Here is a 20,187-nt window from a genome sequence, read left to right on the forward strand (position 1 = left end):
AACACAAACTAAGAAGAATATCTCAGATCCATAGAATGCAAGTAAAAAGTGACCAAACCTTTGAAGCTCTAAAAAGCACAAAAAACAGCATAAAAGTAATTCAGAAGACTCCAGTGGTTTAATCCATGTCTTCTGAAGCGATTCAATCAGTTTTGGATGAGAACAGACCAAAATATATCTCCTTTTTCACTGCAAATCTTGCCATTGCAGTCTCTAGGCACAATAATGATTGAAAGCTTGATTACACTTCCTAGTGCTTGCAGCACAGTGTGCTAGATGGAGCTAGGGAGTTTGATCGAACTTGAAATAATGATTGCCAAGGAGACTGCTGACGTCAAGATTTATAGTGAAAAAGGAGTTGCATTTTGGTATGTTCTCACCCAAAACTGACTGGATTGTTTCAGAAGATATGGATTAACCACTTGAGTTGTTTGATTACATTTATGCTGCCTTTGTGTGCTTTTTGAAGCTTTAAAACATTTCACCATTCACTTGCATTGTATTGAGCTACATCCCTGCTGAAAAGACCAGCAATGTGACCACCAGCTTATGCTGTGTTCTGGGTGCTGCTGGTCCCCCACTATAGGATGCTGGTGTGCTGGTGTCCCCACAATGATTTTAATCTATTTTAACCAACTTCATCAGAAAGAACATGTTGGACCACCAGCTTCACCAGCTAGGTTTTTCTTGTGAAAAGCATGGCTATAGTGGTCCACCAGCTAGACCAGCACCAAACCAGCACTAGCCAGCATAAACCAGCCTAGACCAGCATGGGATTTGCATGCTAGCTAAGTTGGTCTTTTTAGCAGGAAGAGCTGAAATATTCTTCTAAAAATCTTTGTTTGTGTTCTACAGAAGTAAGAAAGTCATACACATCTGGGATTGCACAATGATGAGTAAATGATGAGAGAATTACAATTTTTGGGTGAACTATATACCTTTTAGAATAAAAGATACAGATGCCTTTTTTTTTACCTTCGAACGCCTTCATGGTTTGGAATTAAATGATAAATAAATGATTTATATTTAAAACTAATAAAGTACTTTTTTGTTGACTGGTATGTTTTCAATCAAATATTTCCCTTTATCTAAAAGGGAAATTGCAATTGGTCTTCTCCATTAACAAAAACAGACTCAACATAAAATCAAACCATCGACCAAGCAAAGACACCATGAATCCCTCATTGTGCTGTGACTAACTCTTTTTGGTGAGCGCCTTCTTCCTCTTGAGTGGTAAAGTGGGTTCACAATCACAGTGGCCCGATGGAGAATGAGGTCCATAGATCTGTTCCCTGTTAGCGGCCATTAGGCCCAGAGCTCGAGGTGCATAGAGACCTGCCATCCCTTTACACTTATAGAGCCTCGGCATACCAGTGAGATCCTCAATACACTGCCACTTCTGCATTGCCAAAGAGGAGGCATAACAGGGATAGACAGAAATCACTAGACAGGCAGGTAAAACACTTAAAATCATGGATGCACCAATACAAAATATGTGTGCCACCAATAAATGATTATTTAGAACAACTTCTGCCAATCTTCTTTTTTATGCTACCTTGTTTCAAATCAGTGCAGACAGTTGTTCTTATCGGCTGATACATCAGTGCATCTTTACTTAAAATAATCTAGGGAATATGCAATATTAATTGATGGTGAGTATTTACCTGCCCTGGTTGCTCACAGGGCGTTTGGTACTCAGCTCTTTGACACAGGTCTCTGACCCGCTGATATTTTGGCAGAGAATTCTGTTCTACCTCTTTGCCATCTTTTATCTTGTGCAGAGGCTTCCTGTATGTCAAGAAAGAGATCACATTAGGTTGCCACTCAAAAACAGCAAAGCATCAGATACAGCCCTATCCAAAACACACAGATGTGTCCGATGTCAGGGTACCATATGGTGCCTCTCTAATGAAGCCATGTCTAATCAATTTATGGGGTCTTTTTTGGAAGAGATACAGTGTAAGAGTTTGAGAAATGATATAGGATTCAATTAAAAATGCATGGGTTCATCTGGCCTGATCAAATGTACTCACCCCCTCTCTACCAGGAAAGAATCCCGCCACACTTTGCCCTTCTTGTGGGAATGAAACCTAGTAAAACTTAAAATCATAAAACATGAAATCATGTGGTTAGATTACTACATAAGATCACATCACATAAAGTGAAATGTGTAATTAGACTCTCCCATCTATCATTGTTCAAACAAACAGCTGCCCCAACTCATGCCCTTGGTTAAACCCATGTTGCTGTGTCGGCTGGCTGAGATGCTCAAACAAACAGAGCAATGTTTTGATAGTGCCACAAAGCCACAGTGTTACTTTCTTAAGGCAAAATCAATATACAAATTTCTTACTTTTAATTGACTCTGCATATTAAGCACAAATTGCATAATCTGTATAAATTATATGCATTATCCGCATAACATCTGCATAAATTAAACACCACTTTTAAATGATGCAACATTGTTGTATTGTAACTGCTATACCTGTTCACTGGTCTTTCTGTGTCCAACAGCTTGAGGATAGACTTGCCATCCATATCTAAGGGAATATTCACTCCAGCCATGTCTAGCAAGGTTGGGGCAAGGTCGATGTTCAGGACTATGTGAGGATTACTGAAGGAGAATACAAAATCATGGTCAATAATGTGCAATTTTTATAGTTGCTCAATAAATGACTCATGTTGGGAGCATAACTTCTATCTATCTTCATTTTAAAGACTCACATGGCACCTGCTTTCACATTTGGGCCTCTCAAAAAGAAGGGGATTCGAATGTCAAATTCGTAAGGCATAGACTTGCCCTTAACTAGTCCAAACTGGCCAATGTGATAGCCATGGTCAGACATGTAGATTATGTAGGTGTTATCAAGCTCCCCAGTTTCTACCAACATGTTGTATACCTGTGAAAAAAAGGAAACAACACATTTAAACAAGGATATTTATGGCTAGTCTCCAGCATATTGATTGTTTTGGATTCTGGTGCCTGAATTAAAACAATCTGGTCCAGCTTTGAAATTCAGAGTCATGCTAATGCAAAGACAGGCAGTAATATAAATGTATTTTTATTTATTTTTTTAGAATCCTTTATTTTTTGCATATACTATACAGTGAAATGTATTAGTTTTTCACATATCCCAGCTAAGCTGGGGTCAAAGTGCAGGGTCAGCCATGATACGGCACCCCTGGAGCAGATAGGGTTCAGGGCCTTGCTCAAGGGCCCAACAGTGGCATCATGGTGATGCTGGGGCTTGAACCACCGACCTTCTGGTCAGTAACCCTGAGCCTCAACCATTGAGCCACCACTGCCCCATTTTGCCTAATGTTCTCTAGTTGTTCTTCTAAAGATATAGTAGTTGTGCTGTTATTGTGCTGTTGAGACTTATTGTGTGAGTATGTGACCTTTTCGACACTGTCATCCACAGAAAGCAAGGTCTGCAGCCTCCTTCTCTGCAACATATTGGTGAACTGCATGTGCACAGGTTTCATGGGCCCCATGTAACGCAGGATCCAGTGCTTGTCTGGATTTGGGGCGTAGTTGTAGGTTGGGGTTCTGTATAGGACATTCAGCAATTACAGAATTGTTAAAAACATTTTCTGTGCCATTGAATAAACGTTTACAGTTTGCAGTCAAAAGAATTTAGTGTCACAATCCTAGTTTTTGTGCATTTGCAACATCAGGCTACAAATGTCTGCGCAAGAGGAAGAATACAAAATTTTCTGTAGCTACAGACAGGCACTAAAAGCTGCCAGGTCAGCATATTTTAGCAAACTCATAGAAAATAACCACAACAATCCTAGGTGTTTATTCAGTACTGTGTCTAAATTGGATAAGAACAAAGCCTCGACTGAACCAAATATTCAGCAGCACAATAGTAATGACTTTCTTTAATGATAAAAATGAAATAATCAGAAACAAAATTGGAATTTTGAAATCGTCTGTCATAGTACCTCAGAAAACAGTGTCTCATAATTTTCCTCACAAACAACCTCAATCCTTTGCTGTCATAAGTCAAGAAGAGCTAACAAAACTTATCAAAACATCAACATGTCCCAATAAACTTTAAAATGACAGTTATCAAACCGCTTATTAAGAAGCCACAGCTTGAAATTGGCAAATTAAAGACTGAATTATAATCTCCCATTTATGTCAAAAATACTAGAAAAGGGGGGCCTGGGTAGCTCAGCAGGTAAAGACACTGACTACCACACCTGGGGTTGCAAGTTTGAATCCAGGGCATGCTGAGTGACTCCAGTCAGGCTTCCTAAGCAACCATTTGGCCCAGTTCCTAGTGTGGTTAGAGTCACATTGGGGTAACCTCCTCATGGTCGTTATAATGTGGTTCACACTCTCGGTGGGGCACATGGTGAGTTGTGAGTGGATATTGCGGAGAATAGCATGAAGCCTCCACATGCGCTAGGTCTCTGCCGTAAAACGCTCAACAAGCCACATGATAAAATGTACGGATTAACGGTCTAAGATGTGAAGGCAACTGAGTTTCGTCGTCCTCCACCCGGATTGAGGTGAGCCACTACGTCACCATGAGGACTTAGAGCACATTGGGAGCTGGGCATTCCAAACTGGGAAGAAAATTATTTTTTTAAATACTAGAAAAGGCAGTGTCCTCCCAACTATGCTCTTATCATCTGATCATGGCTGCATTTCTCTTCTAGTGCTTTTAGATCTTAGTGCTGCCTTCGACACCATAGATCACAACGTTCTCTTGAATAGGCTTGAGAATTATGTTGGCATTTGTGGACATGCATTAGCATGGTTTAGGTCCTATTTAGCAGACCGCTACCACTTTTGTCTATGTAAACAAGGAATTGTCAACTCAAACAAAATTTAAGTATGGAGTGCCACAAGGATCAGTTTTAGGGCCTCTACTTTTCTCCTTATATATGCTCCCCATGGAAATATTATCAGGAATCATGGAATAAGTTTCCACTGTTATGCCGATGATACACAACTATCTATTTCTTCGAAACACGTCGAAATTTCACAATTGCCAAAATTAGATTCTCAATGAAATCAAAGATTGGATGGCCAGAAATTTCCTTCTACTCAATTCCGACAAAACAGAGGTACTAATTATTGGACCAAAAACTTCTAAAAATATGCTGCTAAAATATAATTTGACTCGAGATGGATGTATTGTTACGTCATCTTCTACAGCGAAAAACTTGTCCTCTGAAAATCTAATTTCCAATGTTTGCATAACAGCATTTTTTCCACCTCAGAAATATTGCTAAATTACTTTCTGTTGCTGATGCCGAAAAACAAATGAATGCATTCATGACCTCAAGAGATTATTGTAATGCATTACAATATTTATTATAATTGTTTTGCACAGAAGAGAAAAGGCGAGATGTTTACCATAATTTGCTAAGGGGTTGTGCATGTCACTGGACTGGGAAACTTTACAAGAAAGGTAAAGGATCACAGACTAGCTAAAAAGGACATTTATTGGCAAAATACTATAAGTAATATAATCAAAAATTAAATGAGTTTTAATGAGCTAGCTAGTGTAATCTACCTCCTTGACAAAAAAGGATTGTAAAACAAACAGCGTACTATTGTAGTTAAACCAACCATAATCATGAAGCTATACCAAACATACACTTTTTTTTTATTTAATTTTAGTAACTTCACCATAACAAACTTTGCCAGCTACCTAGAAGTTGGCAAATTGATAATCTTGAGTCGCCACATACTAAAGCCATTCCACCAGCAAGATTAAGCACGGTTTTCTGTGTTGTCTGTAAAGTCTAAGGCTCCATTTGCATAATGTTGCATGTACTGTACTTGCGTACCTAAACAATCAATAAAACTAGCATCTAAAATAATAACATTAACAATAAAATACCAGTGAACCTGCAATTAGAGACATTTTTAATACATGAGGAGGCAATATTTATAATAGAACAAAATAGATTACAGAGCAATCAAATGCAAACCACAAAGCAAACAAAAATAATAGTACAGGCCTTTATGTCTCTAATGGGACCTATTAACGAAGACTGATGTTGACTGATCAATCTTGATATTATAATAACAGCACTATCTATCTCTCTTGGGCCTACTGTATAAACTCATTGGCACTAGATAAATAATAACTGTATAGAGAATACACACACATACATTTATATAGTATACATATATATATATATATATATATATATATATATATATATATATATATATATATATATATAAACCACTCTGTTCCTGCAATAAACCAAGAGCAAAATAAGTCATAAGCGTTAGTTTATTAAAAGTAATGAGAATATAGTGGCTACAGTGCTATACAGCATTATTTATCAGCCTGCCATATTTCAGATGGCATTATATAGAGCTGTACACTGAAAAATGTATACTGATTGGGATTTATGAGCCCACATGAAGCTGTGAATTCAAACACAGCAAAAAAAATTCAAACTGTATATTCTTACATGTGCTGAGATGCATTGGGAAAGGCACTGCTGTACTGAGGTGCTGCATCCTCTGGGCCATGGGGGGCAGCATGACTCAAAACCATCATTACAGGCCTGTGTGGGTACATTCTCTTTGACATACGGAAGTAGTTTATGCTGTCATTTGTGATTACATCAGTGAGATAGTCCTGTTAAACAAAAGAAATGACAAAGGGTAATATATAATATTACTAAATATATATATATATATATATATATATATATATATATATATATATATATATATATATATGGCATACTAGCAAACTGCTCTTACTATTTCTGCTGTATGCACTACCATAAAAACTGCCACGCATGATGGTATTCCATTCTGAACTCAGCTATGGACAACATAGGGTAGTCACACTAGGCATTGTGCATGCAAAAAAATTTTACAACGTAACGGGCCAGGATATGATGTCATGCGGGAGGACTTCTGATGTAAGTAAATAATAGATCACAAAAACAAATTATATTAGATAAAACATATTTAAATATTTTGTCTACTCACACTCCTGCAACAATAAATCTCACATGCTTTGAAATAAGTATCATTTGATTTTAGCCAAGAGGTCAGCATTTGACATTTCAGTCTCCTATTGGTTACGTCCTCTTGTCGAACGAATTCACGGTTCATAGTTTGAGCTTGAACTTTGGTACGCAATGTAGTACGAAATTTCTTTGCATGAGCCCTTTTGGGTAGACGCCAAATTTAATTTGAGTTGTTCTGTCAGTGGGTTGTACTAGCAGTGTACTTTGTAGATAAAATATTGAATCAAGTAGTCAAAAAACTCTTGAAATCATAGGTTAAGAGAATTAGACATGATCTAGGACCGTCAATTATTAGGGCTCATTGAACAGGCTGTACTTCTGTCCCTCACAGCCTTGTTAACATTAAATAATATAGTGTCTGCCCTGAGTCAGGGGTGGACTGGCCATAGGGAGAACCTTGACTTTTCCAGTGGGTCTGCTGCAAAACAGGGCCGAACGTGGGCGATAAGCTGATTTCTCTTCCCAGTCCACCCCTGGCCCTGACTAAGTTCCATTAAGCAAATTCATCAACAAGAGACTGTCATTATTACTGTATATATTTGCCAAACACATTTCTTTTCATCACCTCATACCAACTTTGTTTATATGTTGGGTAAAATATTGTGAATAAGCAGACCAGAGACAATGAAGTAAATTCGAACATTTCATTATACAAAGTTTAGTCACACTCTTTCAAAAAAAGATGTCACACAACCTTTGGATACTCTGTGCCATGCTTTTCTCTGATCCCATTGCGGCACAAACTGTAGTTGTAGAAACGTGAATTCTTCACCAGTGCGACCCATTCCTTCCAGCCATGAGGCACATAAGAGCCATTGTACTCATTCAGATACTTCCCAAAGAAGGCTGCAACAACAAAATCAGAAAATATCAAAACACTATCACATATTAAAAAATGTCAGCTTTATACACTGAAAAAAAATTATGTGTTTGATTTACTTAAAGGAATTATTCACCCAAAAATTTAAATTCTCTCATCATTTACTAACCCTCATGCCACCCCAGATGTGTATGACTTTATTTCTTCTGCTGAACACAAACAAATATTTTTAGAAGAATATCTCTGCTCTGTAGGTCCATACTATGCAAGTGAATGGTGATCAGAACTCCAAAAGTTCCAAAAATTAGAAAAAGTCAGCATAAACGTAATTCATACAACATAAGTGGTTTAATCAATGCCTTCTGCAGTCTCTAGATATGATCATGATTCAAGCTTGATTACACTTCACAATGCCTGACGCATAAACAGAGCACTAGATGGTACTATAGGAAGTGAAATCGAGCTTGAAATCATGATCGCCAAGGGAATTGCTGTCTATATCTTCAGTGAAAAAGGAGTCACATTTTGGCCTGTTTTCACCCAAAACCAACTGGATCTCTTCAAAAGATATTTATTAAACAACTGGAGTCTTATGGATTACTTTTATACTGACTTTATCTCCTTTTTGGAGTTCTGGTCACCATTCACTTGCATTGTATGGAGCGCTGAGATATTCTTCTAAAAATCAGAAGAAAGTCATACAGATCTGGGATGGCATGAGGGTGAGTAAATGATGAGAGAATTTTCACGTTTGGAACAAATTTTAAAATAACATTATTGAAATCCATTTCAAATATATATGTAGCATTTTTGCATATTACTTTTTTAGTGAATTCAACTTGTGATTCTAAGTAAACTGATTTTACAGGCCTTCCTGCATGTGCTATTAGACCTCTGCAAATGATCCAGAATGCAGCAGCACGTCTGGTCTTTAATGAACCAAAGAGAGCGCATGTTACACCACTCTTTGTCTCTCTCCACTGGCTGCCGGTTGATGCACGTATCAAATTCAAGGCTCTGATGTTGGCATATAAAACAGTCACTGGGTCTGCTCCAGCATACCTAAAATCATTTATGCAGATCTACACTCCCGCCAGAAGCCTGCGGTCGGCTAAGGAACATCGCCTTGTTGTACCAATACAAAGAGGCACCAAAAAACTTTCTCGGACTCTCAGTTTCATCATACCACGTTGGTGGAATGACCTTCCCAACTCCATCCGTGAAGCTGACTCACTCTCTGTCTTCAAAAAACGGCTAAAAACACATCTTTTCCAAGAGCACTTAACCAGTCACTAAAAAAAAAAACATTCTTGTTGCACTTAAATCTGTTTTGAATGCTACACTGATGGTAGTAAAACTTTGTAGTATGGACTTTTCGTGCAAATGTCTCCTTAAGATGATTCGCTATATGTTTTCCTATTTTGTAAGTCGCTTTGGATAAAAGCGTCTGCCAAATGAATAAATGTCAATGTAAATGTACTAAATGATCAATACTAAAAAGAGTTAAAATCTCTATGAATTCTTGGTAACAATTAATTTAATGCCCACATACATTTATTTTGACCAAGCAAACATAATTAAATAATTCAAGTGCAAAGGCTTATGTGAATTTACCATAAACTAAATTTTGTACTTGATTTTTTTGAGTTATAGACACTTTATTTTTAAAATTCTTAATTTACTTAATGCATCACTCTTAGTTCACATTCTAATAAATATTTTGTGTTACACTCATTAACGCCCCCGCGACCCTGTACACAGGATAAGCGGTTGACGATGGATGGATGGATGGATGGATGGACTCATTAACGCGAATTAAGTAAAGCTCATTATGTTATAAAAATGGAAATTTTTGAGTAGTAGCAATTTATTTATAATGCGTTATGGCTGTTGAGACAACAACAAAAAATGTCAGTGTAGGTGACGAGTGTTATTTCTGCACCACTAGCGGCACCAAACGGAATTGCAAAAATAATCAAATAATTTCAAACAGATTGGGTTGGTCAAAAATGTTGCAGGGTTTAATGCAGCTTAAAACAACTACTATATACAGTGCATAATGTGTACTAACCAGTTCTGTAGCCTGAATTGTTGAGGTGGACAGCAAAGGTATGTGGTTCATGGTGGGCCTGCCAGGATGGTGAGGAGCAGTTCTCATTGTTGGTGTAGGTGTGGTGGTTATGGACATATTTTCCGGTGAGAATGGAGGACCGAGAAGGACAGCACATAGTCGTGGTGGCAAACGCATTGGAGAAGTGGGTGCCGCCTTGCATCATTATACGCTTTGTTTTGTTCATGGCCTGCATGGAGCCTTTAGGGAAAACAGTGATATATGTGAGATGGCATGAGAGGGTGATACATCCAGAATGTGTTATGTAACAGACGCTAGACCATATTTTTCCTTCCTAAACGGGTTTGAAAGTAAGGACTGAACAAAGACCAGCAACAAGGCCATTATGTTGCCACGTCTGTGATTAAAGCTCCAAAAAACAGATGAAAGTTTGGCACAATGTAAGTTTGGCACAATGGACCCCAGCAGATAGTCCGTACTAATGGTCTGAATGAGCAAGTACATACTCATATATGAGTTTACACTACCCACAAGCATACACAATATACACCAACACACACACACCTAACAGTGAGCATTCCAACATCTTTTGTTAAAATTATTTAAAGGTTTGGAACAAATGTTAAAATAACATTATTGAAACATCCTTACAATGTTATTAGTGTAAAGGTAAAAGGTGGAAAGTGTGTAAAGGTTTTTCCAGGAATGTCATGCTAACCTATAAATAACATTCTACTGAGTTTAATGTTAAGAAAACTGGATTTTGTTCATGTTCCCACAACCACAATGGAAAATGTTTAAAGAACATAAATATGTTTGCTGGGCAGCGCACCAAGTTCAATGTCCTGGTCATCGGTAAGAATGAGTATGATGTTTGGGCGAACATTCCGTCTGTCCCGCTGAAGACGAGACCTCATCCTCTGGCCAGAGTGGTACATGGTTCCATCCGAGGGGTAGAGGAGCGTTAGGATGAAGAGAAGGAGTTGGATAGCTGGTCTCCACCAAACTGCCATGCTATAGTGTCTTTCAGTGCCAAAGCTAGTTATACTAAGGTCACACTGTCTTCTTGACCTGTGAATGGAGAACAAAACAGAAATTTTGGTTAAAAACTCAAACGGAAATATTTAAACCATGTTGAAATGTGTTCTAAGGTGCTCTCAGATAAATTGTCCCAACTAGGGACAGATATGAAATATGCCCTGAGAAATCACATCTGTTTTGTGACCGCTCTAGACTCTAAACAGCAGAAACAAAACAGTCAGAAGAGAGCGCCCCACACTTTTTGAGCCAATCAAAAACCTAGCCAATCAGAAATCATCTCTGCTTGTGATTTTGCACATTCTAGTTTGCTGAAATCGAGTTTACCAACAGTCACATGACAACTCATAAAAATTTTGTACGAGATGGCAAAGGAGTAGTGGTGGTGTAGTGGGCTAAAGCACATATCTGTTAATCAGAAGGTCACTGGTTTGAGACCCACAGCCACCACCATTGTGTCTTTGAGCAAGTCACTTAACTTCAGGTTGCTCCGGGGGGATTGTCCCTGTAATAAGTGCACTGTAAGTCACTTTTGATAAAAGCGATAAAATTATATTAACATTGCCCGTTGGTGCAAGCCAACTCGTACGATTTTGCCATCTCTTTCTATTATTATGTCCTGTCTTGACTGGATTCAGTTTACTGACATATCTTTGGATGAAAAGGGTTTTGGAAAAAAGCTGTGTCATGGAATAAAGCAATATGGTGAATGCTAGCAAAATCACAACTTTAAGTAAAATAATACATGAACAGTTTAAATAACTTCAGTGTCAGTTTTATTAACTAATATAAGTGGATAACTAACACCTACAGTATTTCTCAGGGCAATATTTTTCCAGACACAGATAACTCAAATTGGCATTTATTGACAATGACATTATATGATCATAAATACACTACCCAACAAACTCTCCCAGTCACCCCTGTCTTAAATTACCCTACACTTTCACTCCTTTGGGTTATTATTTACTACAGTCAGCAACTGAAGAGCCCCTTCATACAAGTGATCGTATATATATCATGCTTGGCATTAATTAATCATTAATGGTGCATAGAGAGTGAGTCATTGCTGATGTGTAACGATCGGTTGAATATATGGCAGCTGGTGTGGATGCTAACAATAGTGGGCTATGTGCCAAAAGAAATCAGAGAGATGGTGAATGATACAGGCCAAAGGTTAGCAGAGGATGGGTCATTATTAGAGAAGACAGTTGAGTGTTTATGGATTGGAAGGAGGAGGGCGTGAGATACAAAATCTGTAATGGAAAGGTTTAGATGCATGTTTATACCAAACTTACAGCTAAGGTTGGGGCAGCATTTGGACCCTTAGAAATTGCTAAATGGAATATGGGAGACTGGAGCTAGTTGTCAGATATTTTAATCCAGTAATTTTGTATTTCGTATTTCGATAAAGGCACATAACTTAAAGTCTTGGCTACAAAAACCCTAACTAAAATCGAGAGTTCATGGCAAATTCGCCACTGATCATTTTCACATGCAAATGAGCTTTGCATCAAACTAGCGGCAAATTGTCCATTACATTAACATTTATTAATTTGCCAGACACATTTATCCAAAGCGACTTACAAAAGAGGAATACACTGTAAGTGAATTTTACATCTTAAGGAGACAGTGGTACGAAAATGCTGTATTAAGTTTTACTAGCTTCATAGTAGAAGTATTCAAGACAGATTAAAGTGCAACATGATTTTTTAATTTGTTTTTATTTAGTGACTGGTTAAGTGCTCATGGAAAGGATGTGTCATTAGCCATTTTTTGAAGACAGAAATTGAGTCATCTTCACGGATGGTGTTGGGAAGGTCATTCCACCAACGTGATACGATGAAACCGAAAGTCCGGGAAAGTGTTTCGGTTCCTCTTTGTGTTTGTACAACAAGGCACGGTTCCTTAGCTGACCACAGGCTTCTGGTGGGAACGTAGCTCTGCAGAAATTAATTTAGGTATGCTGGAGCAGACCCAGTGACTGTTCTGTATGCCAGCATCAGAGCTTTGAATTTGATATGTGCATCAACCGGCAGCCAGAGAAGAGAGACAAGGAGTGGTGTAACATGCGCTCTCTTTGGTTCATTAAAGTCCATTGTTGCCAAAGGTTCACCACTACCAGTTCAGTAAGTGCTGCAAATGTTTGGCAAACATTTGCAATGAATCAAAAGCTCGTTTGCATGTGAAAATATAGAGTTGCAAATTTCTGCAAATTTGCGACACATTAGCGGCCAGTTTAGATTTTTTTTTTGTATGAAAAGATCTTGAACATTTCCACCATTACTTCACAAGAAATATAGAGTTCATCATACATGCATTGATCTATTATTATCGACCCAAAAGCAGGGAATGTTGTCACACTATATGGGTAAGTTGTCCCAATGGCCGTTTAACAGCCTTTTGCATTACAGCCTTTTATTGGCTTTTCAGCTAATTTAAACAGTATAACAACTCAGAAACTGTAAGAATTTGTGAAATTGGACTTTTGTCTCTAAACCATATAATGTTTCTGAGATAAACAGCCCTTGTGACCTCTTTCCAATGTGAGATTATGCATTTTTAGGTATAAAAATGCAACAAGCAACAAGTGCAAAACACATCTATGCACCCACAACACGACACAATTATTTGATAAAGACCATAGCAGTTGTTCTTTGACTTCCTTGGAGGTTGTACAAAAGTATAATAAAAGATAGTCAAGTACAATACAAGTATTTTGTAGCTTCTCAGCACAGCATTAACCCAGCACACCACCAACTGTGAGCATTCAGGAGGAAACATGTGCTAAGATACAAATTACTGTTTGTTTTGGATACCCCAGGAAGTTCATCTCCCACAGCGCTCTTCCTTGTAACACAATCCGAAATGGATGCCACAGCATCCCTCTGAAGTATTAAAGGGATAATTAATCTGTAAACAAATCTTCTTTCTTTATTTACTTACCCTGTTGTTCTAAATCTAAACACACATGCCTTTCCTTCTTTGGTGGATCACAACTGGAGATGTAAGGCAGAACGTTAGCCTCAGTCACCATTCCGTTTCATTGTATGGAAAAAAGATGCAATTAAATTATTTGATCTAACCTTTGAAATAAATTTTGTTGCTGTAACCCAATTTGTCAGGTTAATTTAGTCATGTTAAATAACATTTTGGACTTGAATACAAATTGTTTTTCAATTACTGCCTTCATGTGCTATCAAAATTATCCTACTTCCCACTTCTGAAGTGGTAATTACGAGAACGTTGCACTCAAGTGCTTTGCTGTCTGAAAGAATTGGAAACATGGATGACGCCAGGTTTAAGCATACTTATTTTTTTAAGAAACTTTTATTTTGACATCATAATACACATTTCTAAATTAGCTTGTTGGTGATAATGGAATTTGTGTTAAATACAAGCTATTTTCACAGTGTGAAAATCCACAACATGCATCAAATGGTTGATGATAGACATAATTGTATTTGACCAAAACGGCAAGTGCTAACAATTAGCTGTATTTAGAAAGTTGAATAAAACCTGTCATTTACAACAGAAACCGTACTCTCCTCCACAATGTTGAAAGTTTATCTCCCAACTCGAAAACTCAGATATCAAAATTATCTCCCTTACGACTTCAGGGGTCATTCATGTACAACTTCCGAGTGGGAAACTTGTATTTACGATAATTCCGATAGCACATAAAGGCAGAAGTTACATAAAAATTACATAAATAAATTTCAGTGTACACTGCTAAAAATAACAAATGTTAAGTTAAAAAATGTCCTAACATCTAAATTAACTGGTTTATTGAAGTCAAAATATTGTTTAACATTACTGAATCAACCTGAATAAATTGTTACACCATCAACATATAATGTGTTACACATTAGTGGTTAGATCAAGTAGAAACAGCTCCTTAACAATTGCATGTTGAGAGCCAATTTTTAGAGTGTATCTTCTTCAATCTCATAATCTCACTTTAAATAGCAGTCAAGACCAGAAGTGCTGTAGATCTCAGCACCCCACAGTGCTCAGGGCAGAGGTGACAACACAAAGTTCACCCTCCCGCAGGACAAACTAACAATCAACATTTATCCAAGAGATGCTCTGAGGGTCTCCCACTGTTCATCGCTGGACCCTCTCAATTGAACAAATACTTCAAGGGTATTTTAAATCATATCTGTCACAGCCTTTTATCCTGCATCATTTTCTGTGTTCTTCTCCGCCACTCAACCTCACTCTCTTTCAGTTTCTACCACCATCTCTGTCTCTCTCACCCTCACAAACACTCATACACAGCTGCGTTCAGTCCATGTTAATTCCTGCCCTCTCCTCTGTCATTGTTCTCGCTCAGGGGAATGGATGAGGTCTGACCTTGGGGGTCTCCTCTTTTAAATTCTCTTGGCTGTTCTGTTCACCCTGTCCCCCCTCCCCATCCCTCTTTAGGACTCATTGCTGGCAATTGATCAAAACAAAAGCTTGAGAAAAGAGTTCAATCTTAAACAGCTCTAGCTGGACAAACAGGAGATGTTTTTGTCCAGACAAGAAATGCAAACATTGTCAAGTATGACATACCAATTGCTACAAATTCTTTAGCATAGATCTTGAATTTCAAGCAATGCTGTGTGATTTTAGAGACTAATCATTACCACCAAACCAGTGAGAATAATTTATGACAAGATGGCGTGTGGTAAAAATGGTACGCTATAGCAGATATTCAGCAGAAACACAACTTGCATTGTAAATTAAGGTGACATGATCTTGGTATGGCAAACCAAAGTTGAGATTAATTTGGACTTTAGTTAACTAGTTTTAAACAACATGTTGAAGATTTTGCCAGTGCTTTCAAAACACAGTGCAGTAACATTTATAAAATTTGAGATTGTATAAAAGGCAGGGTAATTTTTTTAATCAACCCCACATAATTCAAATAGCGAGTGTGTTTACATGCCCACCAATACGCTGCCAACTACAGTACCAAAAATCAGCTTATAAAAAAAAATAAGACAATTCAAGAAAACCTCATTTAGGCTACATGAGGTATGAAATCATCAGTTGCTTTCTGCTTTTGATGTCAAAAAATAAACAGGCATGTGCACAACACCGCACACATTAGATAAGCCGATAAGAACGTAATGGGCAAAAATCTATGTATCGGTTTTTGCTTTTAAAGATTTATGACCATAGATCAATGTTTATAACATTTGCCTAACCACACAAATGTCCGTTTATTAAGCATAATCGATGTAAGAACATGCATGTAAACGCATTAAGTGAGCATGATTACATGCACACCAATACGCTTCTAACTACCAAAAGTCAGCTTATTCCAAAAAATAAGACAATGCAAGAAAACCGTTTTTAGGCTAAATGAGATTTGAAATCATCCATTGCTTTCTGCTTTTGATGTCAAAACATAAACCCTGTGTCACGATTCACTGTTGTCTGCCCTGTGTTTCTCCCCTGTCATCTGTTCCCAGACTACACTTCCCATAATTCCCTGCTCTCATCTCTGCCAGCTGTCCTTCATTGTCCTCACCTGTGTTTTAGTTAGTCATTATCCTTTGTGTATTTAAAGCCCTGTTGTTTGTATCATTGGTTGTCAGTTGTTGTATGTGTTTTGACCCTGTTCTTGACCCGTGTTCATGTTTTCTCTGATCCTGTGTTTTTTTTCCCCATCGTGGATGTTTCTTTTGTTCCCGTGTTTACCCCGTTAATCTGTACTTTGTTTATCTTAATAAATACAGTTTTGCCGCACCTAGATCCAGCTCTTGAACTTCCTTCCAATACGTAACAGAACAAAACACAGGTGAGGACAATGAAGGACAGCTGGAAGAGATGAGAGCAAGGAATTTTGGGAAGTGTAGTCTGGGAACAGATGACAGGGGAGAAACACAGGGCAGACAACAGTGAATCGTGACACCCTGCACACAACACCATGCACATTGGATAAGCCAGTAAGAATGCCTGTAAAGATGTTTTCATGCAACATGAAATCAGGGTAATGGGCAAAATACTATGTGTGCCAATCAGTTTTTGCTTAAAAGGTTTTTGACCTCACAACGATTAATGAAAACAGCTTACGCCATTTGCATGACCACACACATTGTTGGTTTATTAAGCATAATCAATGTGAGAATGTGCATGTAAACGCACTCTGTGAGCATATGTTTACATGCGCACCAAGACACTGATAACTACCAAAAATCATCTTATTCAAAAAAATACAATGCAAGAAAATCGCATTTATGCTACATGATATTTTTTAATTATCAGTTGCTTTCTGCACACATTGGATAAGCTGGTAAAAATGCCTTGAAGAATGCCAAAATCGGTGTAAAGGGCAAAATATATACTGTATGTGTCTCAAAAGTGTTTTGCTTAAACCGTATATGACCTTAAAAAGAATGACTTTAAAGAAAATCAGTTTAGGCGCTTACATGACCATACACTCATTGTAGCTTATTAAGCATAATCGGTGTAAGACCATGCATGTAAATGCATTCATTGAGCATGTTTACATGCACACCAATATGCTGATAACTACCAAAAATCATCTTATTAAAAAAAAAATCCAACAATGCAAGAACCGCATTAATGGCAGGCCTTTAACCATGGGCAGAACAACATAAACAATCATGAAATAGGCTCACTTGACCTGTTTAAGTGTCTCTCATGGCCTTTGCTTCTCAACTACCACCATCATAAGTTCTTCAACTTCTACTATGTTGTCCACCCTCCGCTTCAGTATGCAAACTTTCCAAAGTCTCCTTGAATTTGCCAACAGCAGTTGGCTTTCAGATGCAAATGGTGTGACAAGCCTCTTTCATGGAGAAGACCTTTATCTGCCAGCAAATATAAAGTGGGCTGGGGGTGTATGTGGATTCTCAGGTTGAATACTGTACAGCAGGCCCTTTTTCGATAAAATGTGACCAAAAGGACTTGTGTCAGATTTGGTTAACCACAGAATCCATCATTCCATATTTGTTCCAAGCATTATGGAGTGGAACGGTGGCCGGGAGCAGTGAGGGGCATTTTGCTTGGGCAAATATTGAACGTACAGTTATCGAGAGCAAATGGAAGTGTTTTCTGCCTGGATCAGCAGTAAGATAAACAGCATACTTGAACTGAAAAGATGCACGTCAGCACTGCTTGAACACCAAGGACCTTTAAATCATACATTTAAACTAATAAGGCTGGTGTGTGTCAACAGTGTAACCCTCAGGGACACATCACACGATTATGTTGACACTGACACTTGAACAGTAATTGGTGAAGTCATCCCATTTCTTCTAGCTGATGCAGAACTCACATAAGAGAAGTTTTGTAAGCTTTCCAATCAAAGCATGTGTCTGAATATGTAAGTGCAATTTTAAAAGAATTTACCAGTTTGTTAATCCAGCAAAATCGAGTTTCTTTAAACTGATAACAGAGCGAGTTTATGACAATCTGTTTCTGCTTCAAACAACACCAAAGAAAGGTCAGAATCTTAATCTTTTGCTTGTTATCTTAGTGAAAAGAAAAATGAAAGCCATGTTTTTTAGCTCTCATTGAAGAATAATTACACCAACAGAATATTCAAACAAGAATTAAGGAGATAGGAGCACAGACATCAAATGCATCTAGCACAAAGATAAGGCAAAAAAAAACATAATAATTTTTTATCAATCTAGCTTATTTAAAAAAATAACATCAGAGATGGTTTTTATAAAACATGTTTTACATGCTTGCTATCCACATGTTTCCTGACTAACCACTGGGCAGCGGCATGATGATTGTAATTCCTGCTGGAATTTTTCTGGTTCCGGTCTCCATTAGAAACAACCAATAATATTGGTATTTGACATCATAATACACATATAAATACACGTATTTTCTCAACATTTTGATCTTCCTTCCACACTGAGATGGCATTTTTGTCCAGCTTTTCGAAAACACTCTGGTTAAAATTGAAAATGCCACACTGATGTTGTGGACAGAGATAACAGATATTTTAGACAATAATGAGGTATTTGTTGTCATGTGGCACAGTCATGTGATCCATTCAACCCAAAACAATAAAAATGGTGGCCCATGTTGTAACAGGCATTGTTGTACCTGCTATCCACTTTGATAGCACTGTTAAAGATGAATGTTACTTTATACAACCTTCAAATTGCATACCTTTAAATGCAATGCAAAGTTTACATGGAATTGCTGTCACACAGAGTAACATGAGGACAATTGCATTTTCAGCATTTCAGTTGTTTTTTCGCATGTGCAATAAGGGGTTATAAGCGTTATCATATGTTTCAGTGGGGAAGAACAACTTTTGGAAAATGTTTGAAAAAGACAGTGTGGAAGGAGTACATTTCAGACCGAAAATGGTGTTTTTAAATGTAGCTGATTTAATGGGTGGCGCCAGCAGCTCACCACAAATCCATTTTTGTTTTTCAAACTATATATTTATTGCAAAAGATATAAAAATATATAACTGCCTTCCCTTCCATCCTCCCTCTGCATCCAAAAATTCAGTTACAAAGGCCAAAAATGTCAAGAGTCATACATTTTCATATATCTTCAAACATATAAGAACAATCAAAATTTATCAGTCAGTGGAGTAAGAGGTATCTTATGTCGCCTGTGATAATACATTGTTATTTTCCAGAAAGTGTATAAAAAGATCCCAGATTTTATAATATTCTTTTAGTTTTCCCTTAATACTGTAGGTTATGTTGTTCCAATGCAATACAATGCGACAGATCCTTCAACCAATGACCAATGGATTTGGAGTTTTCTTCTAGTAAATTGACACCAGTCATCATGTTCGAGTTAAACTTATTTATCATTTCATGGGTGACATAAACATGTATTACGGTTGTATTGGATCATCTTTTTTTTTCTCCCCAATTAGGAATGCCCAATTTCCAATGCATTATAAGTCCTCATGGTGGCGTAGTGAATCATAGAGACCATCAATCCACGCATCTTATCACGTGACTTATTGAGCGCGTTACCACGGAGACATAGCGTGTGTGGAGACTTCAATCTATTCTCCGTGGCACCCACACATAACTCCAGGCACCACACCGAGAGCAAGAACCACATTATAGTGACCACGAGGACGTTACCCAATGTGACTCTACCCTCCCAAGAAACCGGGCCAATTTGGTTGCTTAGGAGACCTGGCTGGAGTCACTCAACTTGCGACTCCAGGGGTGGTAGTCAGCGTCTTTACATGCTGAGCTACCCAGGCCTGTATTGGATCATCTTA

The 20,187-nt window shown here is 37.8% G+C and overlaps 1 protein-coding gene across 1 annotated transcript in view; it reads right to left on the reverse strand.

Moving 5' to 3' along the window:
• LOC127626050 (extracellular sulfatase Sulf-2-like) overlaps positions 1 to 20,187 on the reverse strand; it is a 48,359-nt gene that overhangs the window by 5,033 nt on the left and 23,139 nt on the right. The window contains exons 3-12 of the mRNA XM_052101579.1: positions 10,747 to 10,985; positions 9,915 to 10,154; positions 7,718 to 7,869; positions 6,451 to 6,620; positions 3,400 to 3,550; positions 2,725 to 2,900; positions 2,486 to 2,614; positions 2,034 to 2,099; positions 1,665 to 1,788; positions 1,201 to 1,399 (exon numbers count right to left, since the gene is read on the reverse strand). Of these exons, the coding sequence (XP_051957539.1) occupies positions 1,201 to 1,399; positions 1,665 to 1,788; positions 2,034 to 2,099; positions 2,486 to 2,614; positions 2,725 to 2,900; positions 3,400 to 3,550; positions 6,451 to 6,620; positions 7,718 to 7,869; positions 9,915 to 10,154; positions 10,747 to 10,927 (1,588 nt within the window). The 5' untranslated portion in view covers positions 10,928 to 10,985. The remainder of the gene's footprint in view (positions 1 to 1,200; positions 1,400 to 1,664; positions 1,789 to 2,033; positions 2,100 to 2,485; positions 2,615 to 2,724; positions 2,901 to 3,399; positions 3,551 to 6,450; positions 6,621 to 7,717; positions 7,870 to 9,914; positions 10,155 to 10,746; positions 10,986 to 20,187) is intronic.

This window comes from Xyrauchen texanus, chromosome 32 (genome assembly GCF_025860055.1).
Source record: "Xyrauchen texanus isolate HMW12.3.18 chromosome 32, RBS_HiC_50CHRs, whole genome shotgun sequence".
NCBI lineage: Eukaryota > Metazoa > Chordata > Actinopteri > Cypriniformes > Catostomidae > Xyrauchen > Xyrauchen texanus.